The 19,028-nt window shown below is 38.2% G+C and overlaps 1 protein-coding gene across 4 annotated transcripts in view; it reads left to right on the forward strand.

The window, feature by feature from the left end:
- Nucleotides 1-19,028, forward strand: part of LOC135079810 (resistance to inhibitors of cholinesterase protein 3) — a 46,217-nt gene that overhangs the window by 2,303 nt on the left and 24,886 nt on the right. For all 4 annotated transcript variants that reach the window (XM_063974424.1, XM_063974420.1, XM_063974421.1 and 1 more), the window contains exons 3-4: nucleotides 8,565-8,737; nucleotides 17,155-17,292. In XM_063974424.1, coding sequence (XP_063830494.1) covers nucleotides 8,565-8,737; nucleotides 17,155-17,292 — 311 coding nt within the window. The remainder of the gene's footprint in view (nucleotides 1-8,564; nucleotides 8,738-17,154; nucleotides 17,293-19,028) is intronic.

Consider the following 19,028-nt stretch of genomic DNA (forward strand, 5'->3'; position numbering starts at 1 on the left):
GCGTCTTTTGCACATCACGTCCATGCCCGATGGTTTCTGAAAGTTTTTCTGTCACCTTGATTCGTAAAGAATTTCTTCCATTTTGAGTGTACCTACCTACAGTGGGCGTAATAATATCCTCTAATTGGTTACTACCGCTTAAATTTAAATTAGTGACTCGTTTGTCTTCTAGCGAACCATTTTATGAACAGCCTTGATTTTCGCTCAAACAGGGAGTTTGTTCACAAACAGATCTTATTACATTTTCGTCATCCTCACGTGCAATATCCTACGCTAGTTCTAACTACGGACTTCAATTTTTAACGTGTGAATGGCGTCGTGCGCGCACAAATTAGCTTTCGTACGATAATTGTGCTTCGATTGCAGCAATACCGTAGATTTTCATTGATTTTCCACATTTTGGCGAAACATCTTCATCATCAACTCACCTTACTTACCTTGCCACAATCCGATATAGGTCCCTTTCGTGTTGAATGTAGAGCTAGTGCTATTGCTAAGGCTAGTTTCTTTTGATAGACTTTCGTCGTTACTTTTGCTACGGGCCAGGCGGCAGAAGATAGTTTTTCAGATAAAAGTAGTACGGCTGTAGCTTCTAACATGTAGGTAACATTTTACCCACAAACTAGCCAAAGTCGAAGCCCACATCAAAAACCTTTGCGAGTCACCGCCTACAGTTCCAAGTATTTAAACATGCAGAGCTAGCCATCAGTATTAGAATGATGAACTTGACTCGCGTTCCTTTGTGCAAGTGAATACAAATAGGGGCACTTTAGCTTTCACAATGCGTTTCAAGTAAGACGAGTTTGAGCGGCCTCAAGACAGAACAAAAGTTTGTCGCCATATTGTCGTGGTAAGGTCACGTCACGTGCTAACGGTTTGGGGCGACAACGTGTGAAATGTACCGACGATTTGTGGGAATTTGTCGGATCTTCTCTGTTGAAAGTGCCCCGTAACCTGTAACCTTGGATGGATGTTCCAGAATTACCATTCAAGTTATAAACTACTGAAGGTAGTTTTTGATGTTGGGGAAGTCCAATCGCACTTTTGATTGCTAGATTTAGGTGCAGTTCTAAATCTAAAGCATTATCTTTTATCATTTGAACAGAGATGATTTTGTATTGGATTTTTATGATGGTCGCTCGTTCCACAATATTTGCATCCTTACTAAGTATTGCACGTTGCTGCCAACCGGTACGCTGTTGATTGAGCAGTCGTAATGTGTGGGTAGACGTCACGCGACATCTCTCTATTTGCGGTTAGCTAAGTGCACTGCAAGGCTATGTTTTAGGACCCGCATATGGCAGACTTGGTAGGTCGGTTCATCTGTAATCTTAATTCATAGTTTGGTGCCACTTTCCTCCTTCACTTTACTACCATAATATGCGGCTAATGAAATAGTGGCAGTCAGAATCAATATCAGAGATAATTGGAGTAGGCAATTAGCCCTTCTTGTAATTATCTGATGAAGGCATTTAATTTCCTATTGTTTTAAGCCTTCACATAAGCCATTGACATTGCTGACTACTGATCAAAGTATAACAATCTTGTGCCTATTACTCTTTCGCCTAATACAGGGTACATTAGCTCGTAGTACAAATAAGTAAACTAAACATTGTCAAACTGGCACCGAGACGGGCAGATTCCAAGCATAAATTGCCATAATGAGATCCGGCCACGTCCAAACCTACGGAACAGTTAGGCCCTAAATCACATTTCCGAGATTGTTCCGACATCATAACTTGCTCTGATTATGTCATAATTTTGGCAGGATTTGTCCAATGTAATTAGGTAGGTATATATTGCTGAATGACCTGAACAGCAGATGCTTTACGTACCTATGGGTGTAATAAACAATCTGTTAAATTATTCATCCGGGCTAAGATAGTCGCCGTGATAAAAACTTATCGATGATTTTAGATGACAATCTTATCGCGTAAAATCTATAAATTGCCTCGTGCATCCTAGGCAGATCAGCGTCGTTAGGAAATCATCAAATTCATGACATCTTTCTAACTCCAAGGTCTATTTTCCGAAACAATTGTGGAACGATATTCTCGTGTTCTTCTAGTTATGGCGTAACATGTTGATGCCACATGGTCACACAAGTTTATTATATTAGCGGCACCTAAGTGCCTTTTAGCGTCCATACCCTGCAGTCCTTGACGCGCACATGGTTTTTATACAAATGAGGTAACTCGCCTATTGCCGAAGTGGGTCACAGTGGAATTAACACAGCACAAAGTAATCTATTGTTATGGGGCTGGTGAGTCAGTGAACCATATGGTGTTGTTTCTGGTGCTTCCTGATAGGTTTTTAACTTAAAACACATTTTTTGGAAGATCCCATGAATGTTTGCTAGGTCTTTTTGTCCTTGACTTCAAATATTTGGCTTTATTATCAAATCAGGAGGTGCATTTTGTTCAATGTAAACCTGGCACCGCTGTTCATTGGTTCTATTGCAGATTTCTATACCATCGTTATACATTAGCTGTTGACTATAGAACACCAATTTATTCATTAGTTCTATTGTGGATCTATCGCAGCTATGCAGTTCTACAGTTCTACAGAGCCAAGTGCAGGCTTTAGACTTTAGAATGTTTAAACGCTGGGAATTGTAAATGGGTCTACATTGGAAGTTTGGGATTGGGAGATTGGGCCCTATTCCAAGCTCGTCTTATTATCTACAATATTAATAGAGATCGCTTCATAGCGATAAGACCGCCTAATTGTACCTTATGTGTTCCTTTCTGTTTTTTTATCTGGTGTGCAATAAAGAGTATTTATTATTTTTATTAATCTAGTCCGTGACCCGTGTATCTATCTACATTTGAATGAAAATATATGATACTTCTAATGTGTTCAGAGTAATTTTCATCGATGCATGCTTTTTACGAAGAACGCATCTACTTAATTTCTTATTGGAATGGACGGATATGGAACTATAAACTCTTAGATGAAAGATAAAAAGATAGGAGATAAATAAAGATTTTATTATATTATTTTTTTCTACTATGTTTCATAGGCACGGTTTCCACTGGAACCCAGTTTAAGGCCGGGTAGCAGAGAAAATGGCAAAAATGATGTTTTCATTTTTCATTTTTGAGGTACTAAACAGTAAAATTAAAGGCTAAGATTTTTATTGGACATAGTTGAGGATATTTTCTAGGGCTATTAACGGATGGAAACACGATTTGATGAAGTTGACTCGATAGAATAAATTCCCAAAGTTACCTCTATTCGTTTTCTATTTATGGTTTTATTTTTAAAATAAGGGATTTGAGATTCTAAATCTTTTACTAAACTAAAGTTCAGAAATAACTTGAGGGCTTTTAACGGATGAAATTTTTATATTGCGTCTTATTTAGTTACTATGTTAAAAAATGTGGAAAAAATCGTCCATGACGGCTTGGACAATCTCAATCAGTCGCGCGGTGGCGCTTACGGAGGACGGACGCGTGCCAGTTTTTTGGCCGTGACAGTTCGCGATTTGTCAATATTTTTGACAATGATGACTTTGATGAGTCACAGTATAATAATATCAGTGTTACTGGAGAAAGCTTAAATTTTTGATAATTAAAAATTATCAATTTTGTCTACCTATTGAAATTTAAATCGTTCGCATCCTTTTAAACGAACTCTACTCATGATACATAGTACATTCCTCAAATATGAGACAAAACCAATGAGTTAAAATTACATTTTAATAGTACCTACATACAATCGTCTTACACTCTTTAGAAGAGCACATTGACACAAATAAATAATAAAAAATACTGTCTAAGATCTGTAGCTAATGGTCTAAGCTGTAAGATAGAAGAATCTTCTAGCCAAAAAGATGGCAGATGCAGCAGATGTCAACGGATTTAAAACTGGAGTTCATATGACTCCTTGTAGGCTTGAGTCTCTAGAGCGTCCCTTCTTCCACCATGCGTAAGAATTTTCACAAAAATACTGTCTAAGGTCTGTAGCTAAAGGTCTAAGCTGCAAGTAGACGTGCGCGCCGCGCCGGCGCCGCCGCGCCGCGCCGACTTCGGAACGCGCCGCCGCCGCCGAGAAATTCTCTCGGCGCGCCGAAGATGGCCGAAGCGCGACAAATTAATCGAATTCAGCCGAGCTGGACCGAGCGTTCACGAACGTATGGCTGGCGGGGAAGAGCGGGGCGCGGGGAGGGTAAAGACGCGAACTTTTTCTCACCGTGTTGTCATTCGGTCGCCCGTCACCCGCGCCATTTTATCCTTGAATTGCTTTAACGGAGGTTATAGTGCACATTTACGATGGCTTCAGCTTTAGCTACATTGAATAAAACTAAAGTGAGACACTTCTCGATATCAGATTTATATGATGCCAAATGGGCTATGCTAGCAATTCCAGCCACCAGCACACCTAGCAAACGAGTGTTTTCCATTGCAGGACTTACTGTTACTGCAAAAAGAAAAGATCACGACTGAACCCAGGACGCGTGAATAAAATTATTGGGTTAGTAGTTAGTAGTTTCGCACAAAATTCGTTCGCACGGATGTGCGAAACGTATATTATTATTGAAAGGGGACATTTATTATTATTATTATTATTATTATTATTATATTATTATAACTAGCTTTCCGCCCGCAGCTTCGCCCGCGTGGAATTATGTCTGTCACAGAAAAACAATTTTTCCTTATTTGCTCACCGTTTAGACCTACCGTGGACTACGACAAACATTTAAAAGCCAAAATCAGCTCAATCCCCCCAGCCGTTCTCGAGTTTTAATCAGACTAACGAACATCAATTCATTTTTATTTATATAGATAGATAATTACAAGTCATGTAAAGAACACACACAGTAGTTAGTAAGTGCCTAATAAAAGTTTTCATTCGGTCATACGCAATTATTTTTCTTTCATTTAGTAACTCAAAATACTCAAATAAGTACCTACTGCTGGATAGGTGCTAGATTTTTTTTTATTAAAAAAAATACCCACGCCGGCGCGGCGCCACCACGCCGACCCCGACAGGTCGGCGCGCCGCCGCTGGATAACAGTAGCACGGCGCGCACGTCTAGCTGCAAGATAGAAGAATCTTCTAGCCAAAAAGATGGCAGATGCAGCAGATGTCAACGGATTTAAAACTGGAGTTCATGTGACTCCTTGTAGACTTGAGTGTCTAGAGCGTCCCTTCCTCCACCATGCGTAAAAGTTTTCCAAAAATACTGTCTGAGGTCTGTAATAAAAGTCTAAACTGCAAGATAGAAAAATCTTTTAGCCAAAAACATGGCAGATGCAGCATATATCAACGGATTTGAGACTGGACTGGCACCACCTTGCAATGTCATCCTCTCATTGTTATCTGTAATGTAAATTATTTTTAAAATGTATTTAAAAAATAAAATGTTCGTTTTATTATTTCAATAATCTGACCTCTCAACTCAACTACACTACACAAACACCTTTGTTCGCAACTGTACTGACGAAACCTCGATATTGTACCGTTCATTTAAGATGGCAAGCTTTTTGCTGCGGTAATGCACTCCAGGTAACCGTGTGTGATGCTTATTGCTCATAGTGATTTTCGATACAGAGCCCCGTACATACGTTATACATAAATTATGGAAAGAAAACACCCAGACCAATACAAACAAATATGTATGCAATTTTAGTATGATATTTTTATTTATTAATAAACAAAAAGACTGAACAAAATTGATGCGTGTACTGATTAATGTAATTAACCACATGCAAAGCTTTGTGAATTGCAACAACTATAATTTATTATCCAAGCTCTAAATAATCGCTACTACGAGTAACTGATCATAAAATGTTTTTCCAATCGCTCAAGCTCCCGAGGATCTACCGATAGGTCGGGTGACGTAATCTTGAAATTCTTTTAGCCGGCGCGGAACTTCCGGAAGGTCGGGTGAAACCACGCCTCTTTGAACCGTGTTTACTTTGGCAGTTAAATCAGGCCTGGCTCACTCCGCGCGGTACATCCGATAATTACCTACAGCGAAGCGCCCCGCCGGCGGGTATTATATCCGTCGAGTGTCACGCGCGCGCCCGTCGGGACTTGATGTTTTGCCTTTAATAAATAATTTCTTTCGAATACAATTTATGATGTTTTAAGAATTTTATCGTTAAAATATTAACTATTATCTTTCCGTGTAGGTAAATGAAACGGAAGAGTAACATCGATACACCAAATTACGACAAGCTAGTTCTTTTACCATAATGCATAGGTACCCCAACAATATTCAGTAAAAAATAAATTGTTGCCAAAGTACAGCGAGTAACATTAGATTAAGTTTGTGCAAAGCCAAATACAAATATGATTTTCGGGTGACGCCTCTCGTTCTAGGATGTAGCCGTTTCGTGTTTGCGTAGTAAGTAGGTAGGTATGATGTCATTCTTTCTTCTGTGATAGTAGGTATGTTTAATTTATTTGTCTTATGTTAAAATGGGTATGAATGAAGACATTGTATTAAAATAAGTACTTTTTTATCCTATGTAGGTATATTTAAAATGTTATTTTTACAAAGGTAAAATAACACTAATACTTACCTACATACGGACCTCATTACAAATACCTAAGTAGATTAATTCTATTTTTTCACTAGACAGCATAGCAACCCTAACAGCGTAAGAAGAGTTCAGAGACACGCGATAGAAAGAGACAAAACTTGTAGGTGAATAAAATTGTAGGTACGTAGTGCTGTGCGAGCTGAATTACACTGTATCGCGTGGTAGCAAGACTCGCATTTATTTAAATCGTCTTGCGGAGTAATCCTTCTGTAGGTACTACTATTATTTATTCTGTGGTTATATTCTATATTTATTCGATTCTAAAATATATTCCCAAAAATTTTGAAAGTTGTTTTAATTTGTATCACTTGGATATGATTTGTATTAGAAAGTGCTGTGAGTGTGACGCTTGAACGGAAGGAAGTCAACCTAACCTAACCAACTGCGTATTTCTAAACTGCGTATTTCTATACTGTGTAGCCGCGAGAGCTCTTTGGCGCGCTGTCTTCGGCGAAGTATTGCGCGCGCAGATTTTGACAGCGCGAAATACCTACTTTAGCAGAAATACCAAGCCTTAATGTCGTTCACGGGCCGAAGCCAAGTGAACAGACTTTTTGAAACTATTGGGTTTGTTCGCTTTGAAGGAACTTACGTATTATTAGATATTAATTAACTATCGTAGAAATATTAGATGTAATCCGTCTAGATTAGACGCCACTGTCAATGCGCGCGCGCTGACTCACGCTGGCGCTGATCGCGCTAAATTAGGAAATGACTTGTTTCGGAGTATGAGAGGAATTTTTTACTAACCGCTCTAAATAGGCCAATTAATTGTGCATTGTAATTTTGGGAAGATTAACCCAAAAACATGTTTAAAAAGGAATTTTGTAGATTATTCCATCAATTCCATGGGTGCTACATGGTGCTCTTATGACTTTTATACTGGTCATATTTGCTAAAGAAATACTATACTATCCTGTACTTACCTAAATTCCACTACATTTAGGCCTCCAAAAAATACTCGTAGTTAATAATATCTAAGACAGATAAATTATCTGTTTTAATAGGTATTCAGTATATTAAGGTAAAGTCTACTTATTGATGTAAATTCGCATGAATGTTTCAAACAAGTTTTTGATATTTTTTTAACACATTTATTGAATTATGTTGATAAGGATAAAATCAGGGCATTGAACTAATAAAATTGTATTTTTTTTTGTCATTAATTGCCGTAACTAAATCTGCATCGTGTGATAATACTATACCTATTTTACTGTATGTTAGTAGAAATAATCACAAAAAAGTTGTGTAAGTTATTCATTGTATAATTAACATAAAATGCTAATTATGTATTTATTTTTCAAACTAATGTTAGTCGCTAACTAGATTTATGTGTCGTACTACGGCAATTCCAGTATACTTACACTGGTCCAGTCAGCGTCAAATAGTTCGTGTCACCCTAAAGAAGCCAAAAAGTTGACAACACATTCTTATTTCAATTAGTAACAAAGAGGTGCTGTGAACTTTTTGGCTTTTGGCTTGACGCTGACTGTCCCAAAAATCACACCAATTCTTCCATGTCCTCTTCTCCCACAGCCCTGAAGCAAGTGTCAAGTGTGGTCCTCAATGCAAGTAGGCCTTTAAAAGATGACTAATAAAATATCCACCAATACTCTCATTTCCATAACCACCGGTCTTGCGCTGCCCGCATCCAGGTTCTTACAGCGACTTTCACCAGATTGGTCAACCTAGTGCGCTAGTGCCAGTGCAGTTATAGAAATCCTTGGGGGAGGCCTTTGTCCAGTACGGCTAGCACGAAAAAATTTCGAGTTCGAATCGTTTGCGTATTCGAATAGCCATCAAAAGATTTAGTACGAAAACTACAATAGCGCGCTTGTGAACTTAGTATGAGAAATGGTTGCACGAAACTTATTTTGAGAATCAAAGTTGTCACGTTACCGTTTAATTCGAAGGTTGAGTATCGAATTTTGTCGAATACGCAAACGATTCGAAGACGAAAGTTGTTCATGCTACGATCGAACAACTCATTTATTTACTCTTCTCCCACAGCCGTGAAGCAAGAGCGCCCGTCCATGCGAGTGGGCCCGCACCCTGCTTTGCGCGAGAGAGGGCGCGCCATCCCTCCAGGGCCCAGTCCGCAGCCGCGGCCACCCATCACCATGCCGCCGCACGCCAGGGTACGCCCCTCCCCCCTAGCGGGGTACTATGAGCTCGATATCAAGGTCAGTTGCCGTGTGAGAGAGAGAGGGAGCTTCGCTGATGGCTGGGATTACTAATGGGAAGGGCTTGCAATGGTCGTTTGAGGCAGATGTTAGTAAAATGTGGAAATTGTAGATTTGGTCTTTATAGTAAACATAAAATGGCCGGAAGAATGTGGGTGGATATATTTGTATCCACCTTTACACGACCACGTTTTCCACCTGCTGATACGTGTGTAGGATGTCCAACTACTTTGGATAGAAGATCTGAAATAGACAGCATAGCAATGGACAGTCATAGGTTGAAATCATGACCATAACAGACTTTTTAAGAACTATCCCAAATCCCCATTGCCATTGTTTGGACGCACGATGAGCTGCGAATTAAGATTTCTGAGAATTTTCTGACCCTGGCCCTGGGCATTTGACTTATGCCCTAATTAGCCTGATTCCAATTTGGCACTTAGCTACAACTCCAAGTCTACTGGTGTAATTATGAACGATGCCATTATAAAAACAAGAGAAAAAGAAGAATGCAATAACTTCTCAAGAAAAATACCTGGTATGAATGAAGCCATAAACATAAGGAAACCCATTGCAAACCCTTTCAATTTAACAGCAGCGACAGCTTCGCCGCATAGTCGCTTGTACCGACTAACCCGTAAGTACGTAATAATAGTATTCCGCAATAGTACGCAGGTTTGATGTCAGATTAAACAAGGTTTTGTTGAAATTAACATAGTATCCGCAAGAACTTGCTTCGCTAACGTGAAAATGGTATGTAAATAAAGTAACGTAACTCGACAAATATACAATTTGGTGTTGGATTCCACTGTTCGTAGCTCGAGGAAACTCAATAAATTGTTAAATGACTTTTCTTTCATGTTTCTATTTTAAACACGTAGAAAGTATGTTTATCGTCGTAGTAAAGGAATCATATACCTAGCAGACTTTGATGCACATTCTTCAAGGATATTCAATTCCAATTTCCAATGCAGCATTTTTGGAGCTTTTATGTTGGCTATAAAAATGGCATAGTCATCTACCTAAATTAGTCGATTGATACCTACTACTGATTTCTTGGTAGGCCTATGTAGCAGGTTGAGATTTTGAATGGAGATTACATTTATTTGATTTCTTTAAATTGTTGTGCATCGTTTGGGATGATTTCTTTCCTCAACTGGTTTCAAACTTATCAATATGAATAGAACAAGACAGTGTACATCAATGCACCAAACAAGTGCAGTAACATCGCAGTACACTACCCATGAAAAGCCAAAACACAATGCCCACTTGAGAGTTGAGGCGGGACTGCACGCACGTCGGCGCTTGCGCACTGCTTTTGGGATTTGTCATCTGCCACAAGATACACGCTTTAAGCGGTACTATAGAAAGTCGTTCTTAGAACTTTTTGGTTCAAAATATCAGTTCACTTTATTTTCAAATTATTCCTCATTTTGAAGCCTTATACGAAATTAATAATATGTGACTATCCCTGTTTTATTACTTTATCATCGTTATGTGAATGAGGTCTATCGTTTTTATACTTAACAGTTGGTATCCCTGGCGATTGACAGGACCTTACTCTACAGAGGCGCCATCTTGATGAGTGCAAATGCGATAGTCCTCCTACCACTTTAGCGCTCACCAGTTGGTGCCACTGTCTTCGCTACTAGCAAGTGACAGGACCTTACTCTACAGTGGCGCTAACTGGTGAGCGCTAAAACGATAACGCCCTCATTAAGTTTATCCTTATCAGGTTATTTAGGCTCTACATTTTAAACTCCTCTGCAAGGAGCAAGACTGCCAGAGGAGTTGAGTTAATATGTTCATCTGTGTCTTGTCGGTGTTCTTCCACATTCCAAATACTATAGCTATACGCTTCCCTCTCATGCCCTGTCCTACAAGCTAGAAAGAGCCGGCTGTTACGTGCATGATGTCATGCTCATTATTTCGGGGCTTGATCATGTTGCGCTCGCGCATGTGACATCCTCGCTCGCAGTTTATCAAACGCCCGAGCCGAGGCGATGATGAATATTTTAAACAATTGAACTGCGAGTAAAGCAGATGGCGGACAGGATGGGAATCTGCAAAAATAAATGGTATTCCTTCAGTCGATTTTCGAAGAAGCTGCGAAAATTCTTCGAAAATAAGTTTTTTAAGAAAAATAGAGCAGATGTGAATTACTCAGAATCTGAGCGCAACAATATTGAATTATGATTTCTGCAGATCACAAGAGGTCGTTATTATTTTCATTAAATTAGATTCTAGCATAGTTATTTTTGGAAAGAGTCCAATAGCTCTTTTAAAAAATTTGGATGTCAAGATTTTTAAGCCGTTTGTTACAATATTGATTGCTAGTGTTTCATAGAGATGTGAGATAGATATCGTAGATTCTACGATGGAATTCAGACCAGGAACCTAGGCTTCTAACATTTAGCAGAGGTATTGCAAGCTAGATGTTACTCGTATCATTAATTTATCTGAACGGGTGTTGAAGCTGCGCCAAAACGTGTGTCGGTTCAGTGGGCCATTGTCTTTCGCGTCTATAAATCACGCGTGTTCGATGACTGAAAATGTTTGCTTATTTATGTATTATTCAGTGCCAATTTATTGGTTTTATAAAGTAAGCACTACTGTTCGGAATATCTTAGTAAGAGTAAAGTCGAAAGATCAACAAATTCAAAGAGAGCTGTAATCGTATCAGGCACGATTTTAGTTAGCAGATCTATGTTAGCTTTCGCTTTAATTTTAGGCATATCGACTCTTATCAGGGTTTTTTTATTATTTTAGTGTAGGTACTTTAACATCATCAGTGCGAACCTACTTCGCACTGATGATTCTAATAATCTGCAGTCTATTTCAGTGAGTCATTAATAATAATAATTATGTTTAATTTGAGGTTTGTCCAAATCTATTTATGTGGCCTTAATGTCACGATTAACAGCATAATTACCTGCTTCATACGTTGGTACATGATTATTTAGGAAAAAAGTAGTTTTACTCTCAGTGTGAATCTCCTTTTATACATTGTTTCTCTTCTTTTTTATGGCAGTGATGTCCTATTTTCTGCAAGCTTAATTTTCAAACATTAAAAAGTAGTTTAAAACCTATTCGAATGAAACGCTCTGCACAGAGACGGAATTCTTTAACTTGTTATTCCACTAAACGGTTAATGACTTGGTCATCTGTAACACATTTTGAAACAAGGAATCTTGCTAAACATCACAGATAAATTAACATTTGTATAGGAAACACCGACTGTCCACGGCTTGTCATGTAAATTGACTTTTTAAATGGTCATTTGTCGAAGCGTCTTGTTTTGTATCTTTTACTGGGTTATTTCGATCGTTGTGTATATCTCTACCGAATTTTACTTTAGAATAAAAGGTTAAAGATTATTGAGTTTAGTCCAGTTTTCATTGAATGAGTCCTAGTGGAAATGCAGTGCAATATAGTTCGAAAAGACTTTGAGTAAAAGAGCTTGAAATTGTGGCCAGTTTATCGTTCTATCCATTTGCAAACTTGGCTGACACTTGTATAGCTAGACCCCGTGGAAGTATGCAAAATCCATCGTAGAACATTGTCACAAAACTGAAAACATAATCATTGTCGACGATCTAAACTGCGGACGAGAAACACATAAAGATGTTCAACAGCACGTAACCAGTATTAGTTGAAATTGTCAATTTGCCCTGACTGACGGGTTAGCAAGTACTCGCCGTCTCGAAACTTCACTTAGCATGTGACCGGTAGATTCACGTGTTAGCTGCCGCTAATATTTGTAGGTGGTGGACATTCTGGAAGTTTCTGAATGAAAAATATTATATTTGAAGCTTTCACGGCCATAATCACCACAATGAACGAGACTAGGGTCTCTACAGGGCACTATTTTGTGACCTTTTGATAATCGACAATAGGTACATACGCTGGATGCCAAAACTCGATTCGAAACTAAATTTTTCACAAGATTTCAGAGTTAAAGCTTGTCAAGATATTGACGAATGAGTTGGCTTCCTTCCCGTGTTAAATTATGTGTGAAACTATTACGTAACTTACATGTAAATGGAAAGGAATTTAATTGATGTCAAATGTTTGTCTCTATAAAAACTACAAGTAGTTGTACTCTGCTACTCCAGTATTTACCACCAAACCTTGATGTATTTAAATTTTCTTGACGTTCCTCTTAGAACATTTGTTATTCAATGTGTGTTGTAATTCTGGAGGCGAAAAGCCCTTAGCATTTCGTAGTTCCCACCATCTGACATGCCACCCTGAATGGCCGGTGAAAGTCGGTGCGATGCGCACGATCGTCGCCCACCGAATAGATGCGCGGGAGTGCCGCGCTATTTGTGCACGGGTCTAGGCCGCCATCATTTGATTTATTTATATAGCATTCGCTTGACTTTCCTAATCGAATTGACGTTTGGCAATATTTGCTTACTGGATGTCGAATTGTCGATGTTATAATGATTGAGAGTCGTCGTTAAAATCATCTCTTATGATGTAATCGGTAATCTTTTAATGATGATTTTCAGGCGAACACTCCTTAGTCCTTGTCTCTATATGAATGAACATTGTTTTCATTCTTGTCCTGAAATTGTATGTATGATTCCTTTGCAACCTTGCTTAGATCTTAAGTTTAAGATTGAATATTCTATTTCTATTTTTATAGGGTTCAAATCAAATGCTACTCTTCTAAATTTTGTTGTCCGTGTAGTTTGCATTATCCCTACTTACTTTCGTTTGTCCCCTCTGTTTCATAGCATCTAGAATCTAGACTAATTTGCCTAGCTAGCTAGACTATCTCAAACCGTCTCGCGCAGTTACCTAGACATGCGCGGGAGTGTCGCCCGGAGTTATTCGCGAGTGTGTCTAGGCCGCCGCCCAATGCCAGCGAACTTGATTTGTTTACGTTGACATCTGGGTCGGTGCAGCCATCTGACGGCGATGTTACGACAGTTTTCCCACATTCAAGCTTTGAGGATCTTTCATCTGTCATTTGTCAATGAGGCCATTAATTTTATGGAGTGTTGAATGGGATCGCTCACGATTAGAGCTTATTCACTGGTTATAAGCTTTTGATTATAGGCTTGAGCTTTTAGTTATGCTGATATTTCATCAAGTAAAGAATTTGCTGAAAGAAATAGCGCTTCTAACATCTCTGCACTTTATACTTTCAGAAACATTTTTGACTCAAATGTTATTTTATCCCCAAACTTAGCCTTCGCTGATTGTGTTTTCACTGGGTGTAAGTCGTATATTTTGGCTACATAGTTGTTGCAGTAAAAGGTTTTTTCTTTATGAATCTTCATAGTTATAATCATGAATTAGTTCTCCCTAATGAAATCAATATGTTCACGTATGGTGGTGTTCTTTCGTCGTTCCCCGTGTGACTTCATAACTTTTCCCATGTTTGGTGTCTGGTCTGTCTGACACTATGACAAGTGGCCAGCTGGCCCGCTTAGGTTTTCGATGGCGTGTGTATTGCCTCAGCCATGTATTTGCGCTCTCTAGTTACGTCGCTGCGCAAACAGTGGATTTGTTTGACAATTTCACAACGGAACGGCGCGTGCGCTTCACAGTCTTGCGATAGCTCGAGGTCATGTTTGAGCTTTACGGGATGTTTTAAATAAGACCTATCTATTGAAAATGGAAAATTGATTGTTGATATTGATTTTATAGTCCTGTACTCTCATTCTATTCGTTTACTTTTTTCATGACAATCGGGCCTGTTCAGGCGTGAGTGAATAGGCACTTATAGGGCAGGTATGTGTCGTCCTAGACTGCATCTTTAACATCAGTTGCGATTGCAGTCAAATACCTGTTTTCTGCTGCATAAAAAGAAAAGTTTTGCATGAAGTAGCTTCAATAGCAATGCTTCAATAGCTATCTTTTCCATTTACTCGCTGATTTATAGGTATCCAAATAAAGTAGCATCAAGCGTGATGATTTATTTATCGTTCCGGTGCGGTGACATAACGCGCAAGTTTCGTATATTTTGTATATGACGTCACCTTTGTACGTCCGCTGGACATCCGATTCTGGGCACGCGCTATTCCAAGTCGTCGTAAAAGTAATTTATGTTTTGATAACCGTCCGGTTTTGCCAAAACAACCAGTCAGCCGCGGTCGAGGACCAACCCAATGTGTTTATGGAGCGCACACTGAAGACTTTAGTTTGTATTTTTAGATTTTTTTGATCTTGATTCGTTTATTTTTGGGCAGGTACGATTTAGGTACTTTGATCTTTATACCTATCACTGTTTAAAAACATTATGTGGGAAGCATCGCAAAACAACTGACTACAACTGGTGGCGTCATGGACCATGGTCACGTCAGTCAGTCATATTGCAGCTGAATTAGATCTAGGTGGGTCATATCTTCGTTATTACGAAGGGCATTATTATGCCCCCAGGATTTATTAAAAACAACAGCTACAGGAAAGCATCATGTTCTTTACGGAATATGATACAAGCTGAGTAGGAGCCATTTTGGTTCAACAATTTACTTATAATTACTATCCAAATTGTGTAAAATTACTATGTTTGAACCAAATAAACAATTTTTCTTTCTTTCTTTCTTTCTATTCCACTAAAAATCAAGGAGATTGGCGTTCCGCTGTTCCGCAGATAGGTAGGAAAATGTAATCACAACTTAATAACATGTTTCATCACATGATGACAAGTTTCGAAAATCTAGAAAAAATCTGCTGCAACTAAAACCAGGAGTAACTCGTGCTTATCCCAAAGTCGCAAACGTGCGTTCCACCGATGATCCCAAATACCGGAAACCATCAACCCGCGGTGTCGTAAAGCGGGAACCGGTATTTATAAAATTATAATCCCAGCAGCTTAGTCTCCCAGCAGCCGTCAAAACGATCGGCGCCGGTAATTGGCGACTGCTCGATGCATTAGCTATCTCGATTTACGATTTATATGATTTGTACTCGGGTATTGTTTGTGTGCCTTTAGTTTCTGGGACTATTGGAAAGTCATCTTAGATTATTTTGTTGTTTACTAGTTTATGAAATGGTTAATCAGGTGAATAAGGTATTTATAGTATTTTAATTAAAGTATTATTCTGCCTCTGATCTTCTGGTATTCTAAAAATCTTGGTTTGGTAAATTAATCTACTCATTTCATTGAGTTCTTTGCTTCTTCGTTTCTGATTACCCTTTTTGGAAAAATCTGGAATTCTACCAACAACTTGATTCTTCTCAAGAAACTTTAGACGTTTGCAATATACGGACTAGTGCAGTTTCGCGTCTATAATTTTTCCTAAGTTTGCTACCTAACCTAAAGTTTTTAGCAACAATGTAATTCTAATTTATGCACGAGCTTACTTAACATGTGTTTCATTACTTTTATCAGCATGCGACTAACAGCAATACACTTTTCTGATTGTTTCGTGACCGTACTCTATGGTGGTGTAAATTGAAATAATGACAATTCATACCAAATTGCTATGAAATCTGGGGCAGTAGTTGACCTTCTAGACTGCTGATTACCTACTTACTAATGTAATTTATGACTGCTAGTTCTCTATTAGTGTTTGGATAGCTTTGAGAAGTTTGAAAACACTTGAAGAGCTATATGAAATAGTTACCCCTTAATTCAATGATTTTCTTACACATTCTGTAGCGTGTGTCTATGAAGCAACCCTGCACCTTGAGCAAAGAAGGGGATTTTGGTATTTGTATAAAGGCCCTTTATTTAAAAAGGATTAATGTGCAGATTCCCTCTTAAATAGAGCTTTTCCGCCACTCTGTCTCAAAATATCTGTCACACACAACCAAGACTCACAAGTTTCTTCCAACCTGTGCTTAAATATTGGATTTGTATGATGATATTAAATTACTGTCAGTGAAGTTAAACAACTGTTATGTTAAATCATTTTAGCTGTAATACTCGTATACTTATTGTATCTCTCTCAAATAATAATAAAGATGAAGATTTGTCTACTACTAGTACTACCCAACATTGATGAAACAATCGCTGGTAGTAACAGCGTATTAAACTTGAAAACGACTGGTTCATCCAGTGTCTAAGTAGGTAGCTCAGATGGAAGAGCAGTCGCCCGGCAAGCGAAAGGTCGTGGGTTCGATTCCCGCCTTATGCAGTTCAATTATTTCAAGTGGTTTATAATTTTGTTTGACTTTTAGATGCAACTCTTTTCGCTTAAAAATATAATAACTAAATGATCATCATCATCATCTCAGCCATAGGACGTCCACTGCTGAACATAGGCCTCCCCCAATGCTTTCCATGTTGCCCGGTTGGTAGCGGCCTGCGTCCAGCGCTTTCCTGCTACCTTTATGATGTCGTCGGTCCACCTTGTGGGTGGACGTCCCACGCTGCGTTTTCCGGTACGCTACCTCCGCTCCAGAACCTTGCTGAACTAAATGATCCGGTATTAATAATCCATGTTGTGTCCCTACAGCCGCCTCCAATCCCGGGCATGAGGCCGCCTCTGGGCTCGCCCGGGGGCCCCGTGGCCGCGCCCAAGTCTTCCATGGGCTTCGTCATGCCCATCTACACCATCTGCATCATCGTCTTCTTCGTCTACACGCTTAGCAAGGTGAGGTTATTACGCTTCTTACACAAACCATCACAAACTAAGACTGGGTTGCACCATCTTACTTTAACTTTGACAAACGTCAAAAATCTTTCAAATTCCATACAAAAAACACCGGTTATCGTTAAAGTTAGGTTGAAAGTTAGGTGGTGCAATTCAGCCTAAGTATTAAACAGATTGGAGGAATCAGTGGATCGAAGTAGATTAGAGGCGAACTTTACGTACCAAATGGACTTGTACTTGTGTACTTGAAAAGCTCATGAAATAAACAGTTTTGAAAAATAAGCTGAATTATTGGCTTTTATGTTTTGGAAATGTTGGTTTATGCAGTCAACCTAGCTGATTGTAGACGGGGACCAGGTTCCATGGCGCGCAAAGTGGAAGCCTGTTAACAACCAATATATCGACTACTTAATAAAATTATTATCAGGTTCTGCTTGCATACGGGCAATTACATAGACATGACAGTGGCACATAATACTAAAAGAAGAAAAAATAAAAACAAGAGTAAACTGAGCAGTGCCACCCATTAACCTCGTAAGTCCCCGCGTACTTGTACAAGTACATATTAAGGATAGTAGTTCAGACCTGACATTTTAACTACATAGCAAGAGTAACTGCCCAATGTACTTACCCAAGTACAAACCTTTCTTTCCCCATTTACCGGGTAGTTTTTTTACAATGGCAAAAATGATACGACCATACTCATTCAATACTCTATGGTCAATTCCGCCATGTTAGACAGGTAACGTCAACTGTCAGTGTCAGTGTCATTTTTTCGCAAAATGTTCACGGGGTCGGATTGCCGGCTGGCACGAGGATAGTTTATCTGTTTATATCAAAGTAATCTTTGGTTTTTTGTCTTGTTTTTTAAATGTATCAGTAAATATAAATTATAGTTTTTGTAAATTAAACAAAATTTAAAAAGAAACTTATTATTTTAGGAGGTTCATGATCGGTCAAAATAATTTGTACTTGATATAGTACGTTAGGCATTTGTTACACAAAAAATTGTATGAAATTTGTATTAGGTATGAAATTAGCGTTTTTTTTTCTTCAATGTTCATTACTATGTAATTTCTTTCATAGTATAGCTATGTCCATCATTCTTTTATTATTTGAAATTTGACTTCAAGAGCTTACTTTTACGTATAGAATGCTAAACTTAATTTGATTTTTTTAATTTGAATTTAATTTTCAAAGACAGCTCGTCCTAATTGTCGTCCGTTTCCATTAAACAAAAATAAATATATATTTTATACAGATACCAATTTTCAAAAAATGTTTTAATTTTTTTTTATAGCTTAATGTTGTTTCAATCTACCTACAAAATTTCATAACATTTGAATTTATGTCTTTTTAAAAAATCCCAAAAATATTAGTATGAAAAAAATAATTTTGGTGAAATTCTCCATATAAAACGCTAAGGCCAAATAATTTTGTCTTAAAGACTGAATTTTATAATTATTGCTTACTTAAGTGACGTTTAGAAGAAAAAAATGATTTATTTTTAATACATAAATAAAACCTTTATCTTAATGATATTATTTTTTTACACTGTATAAAAAGCCTAACGTACTTACAGGAGTACAAACAATTTTCAATATTTTTCTTTTAAAACAGGTGCTAAAGATGCTTAACTTACAGTAAAAAATACAAAACATAAGGTAACACTTAAAAAACTATGTAAAACCGTCAATATTTTATCTCGGTCTGAAGCACATTTCTTAGTTTGTACT

The sequence above is a fragment of the Ostrinia nubilalis genome, chromosome 17 (assembly GCF_963855985.1).
Source record: "Ostrinia nubilalis chromosome 17, ilOstNubi1.1, whole genome shotgun sequence".
NCBI classification, from domain to species: Eukaryota; Metazoa; Arthropoda; class Insecta; order Lepidoptera; family Crambidae; genus Ostrinia; species Ostrinia nubilalis.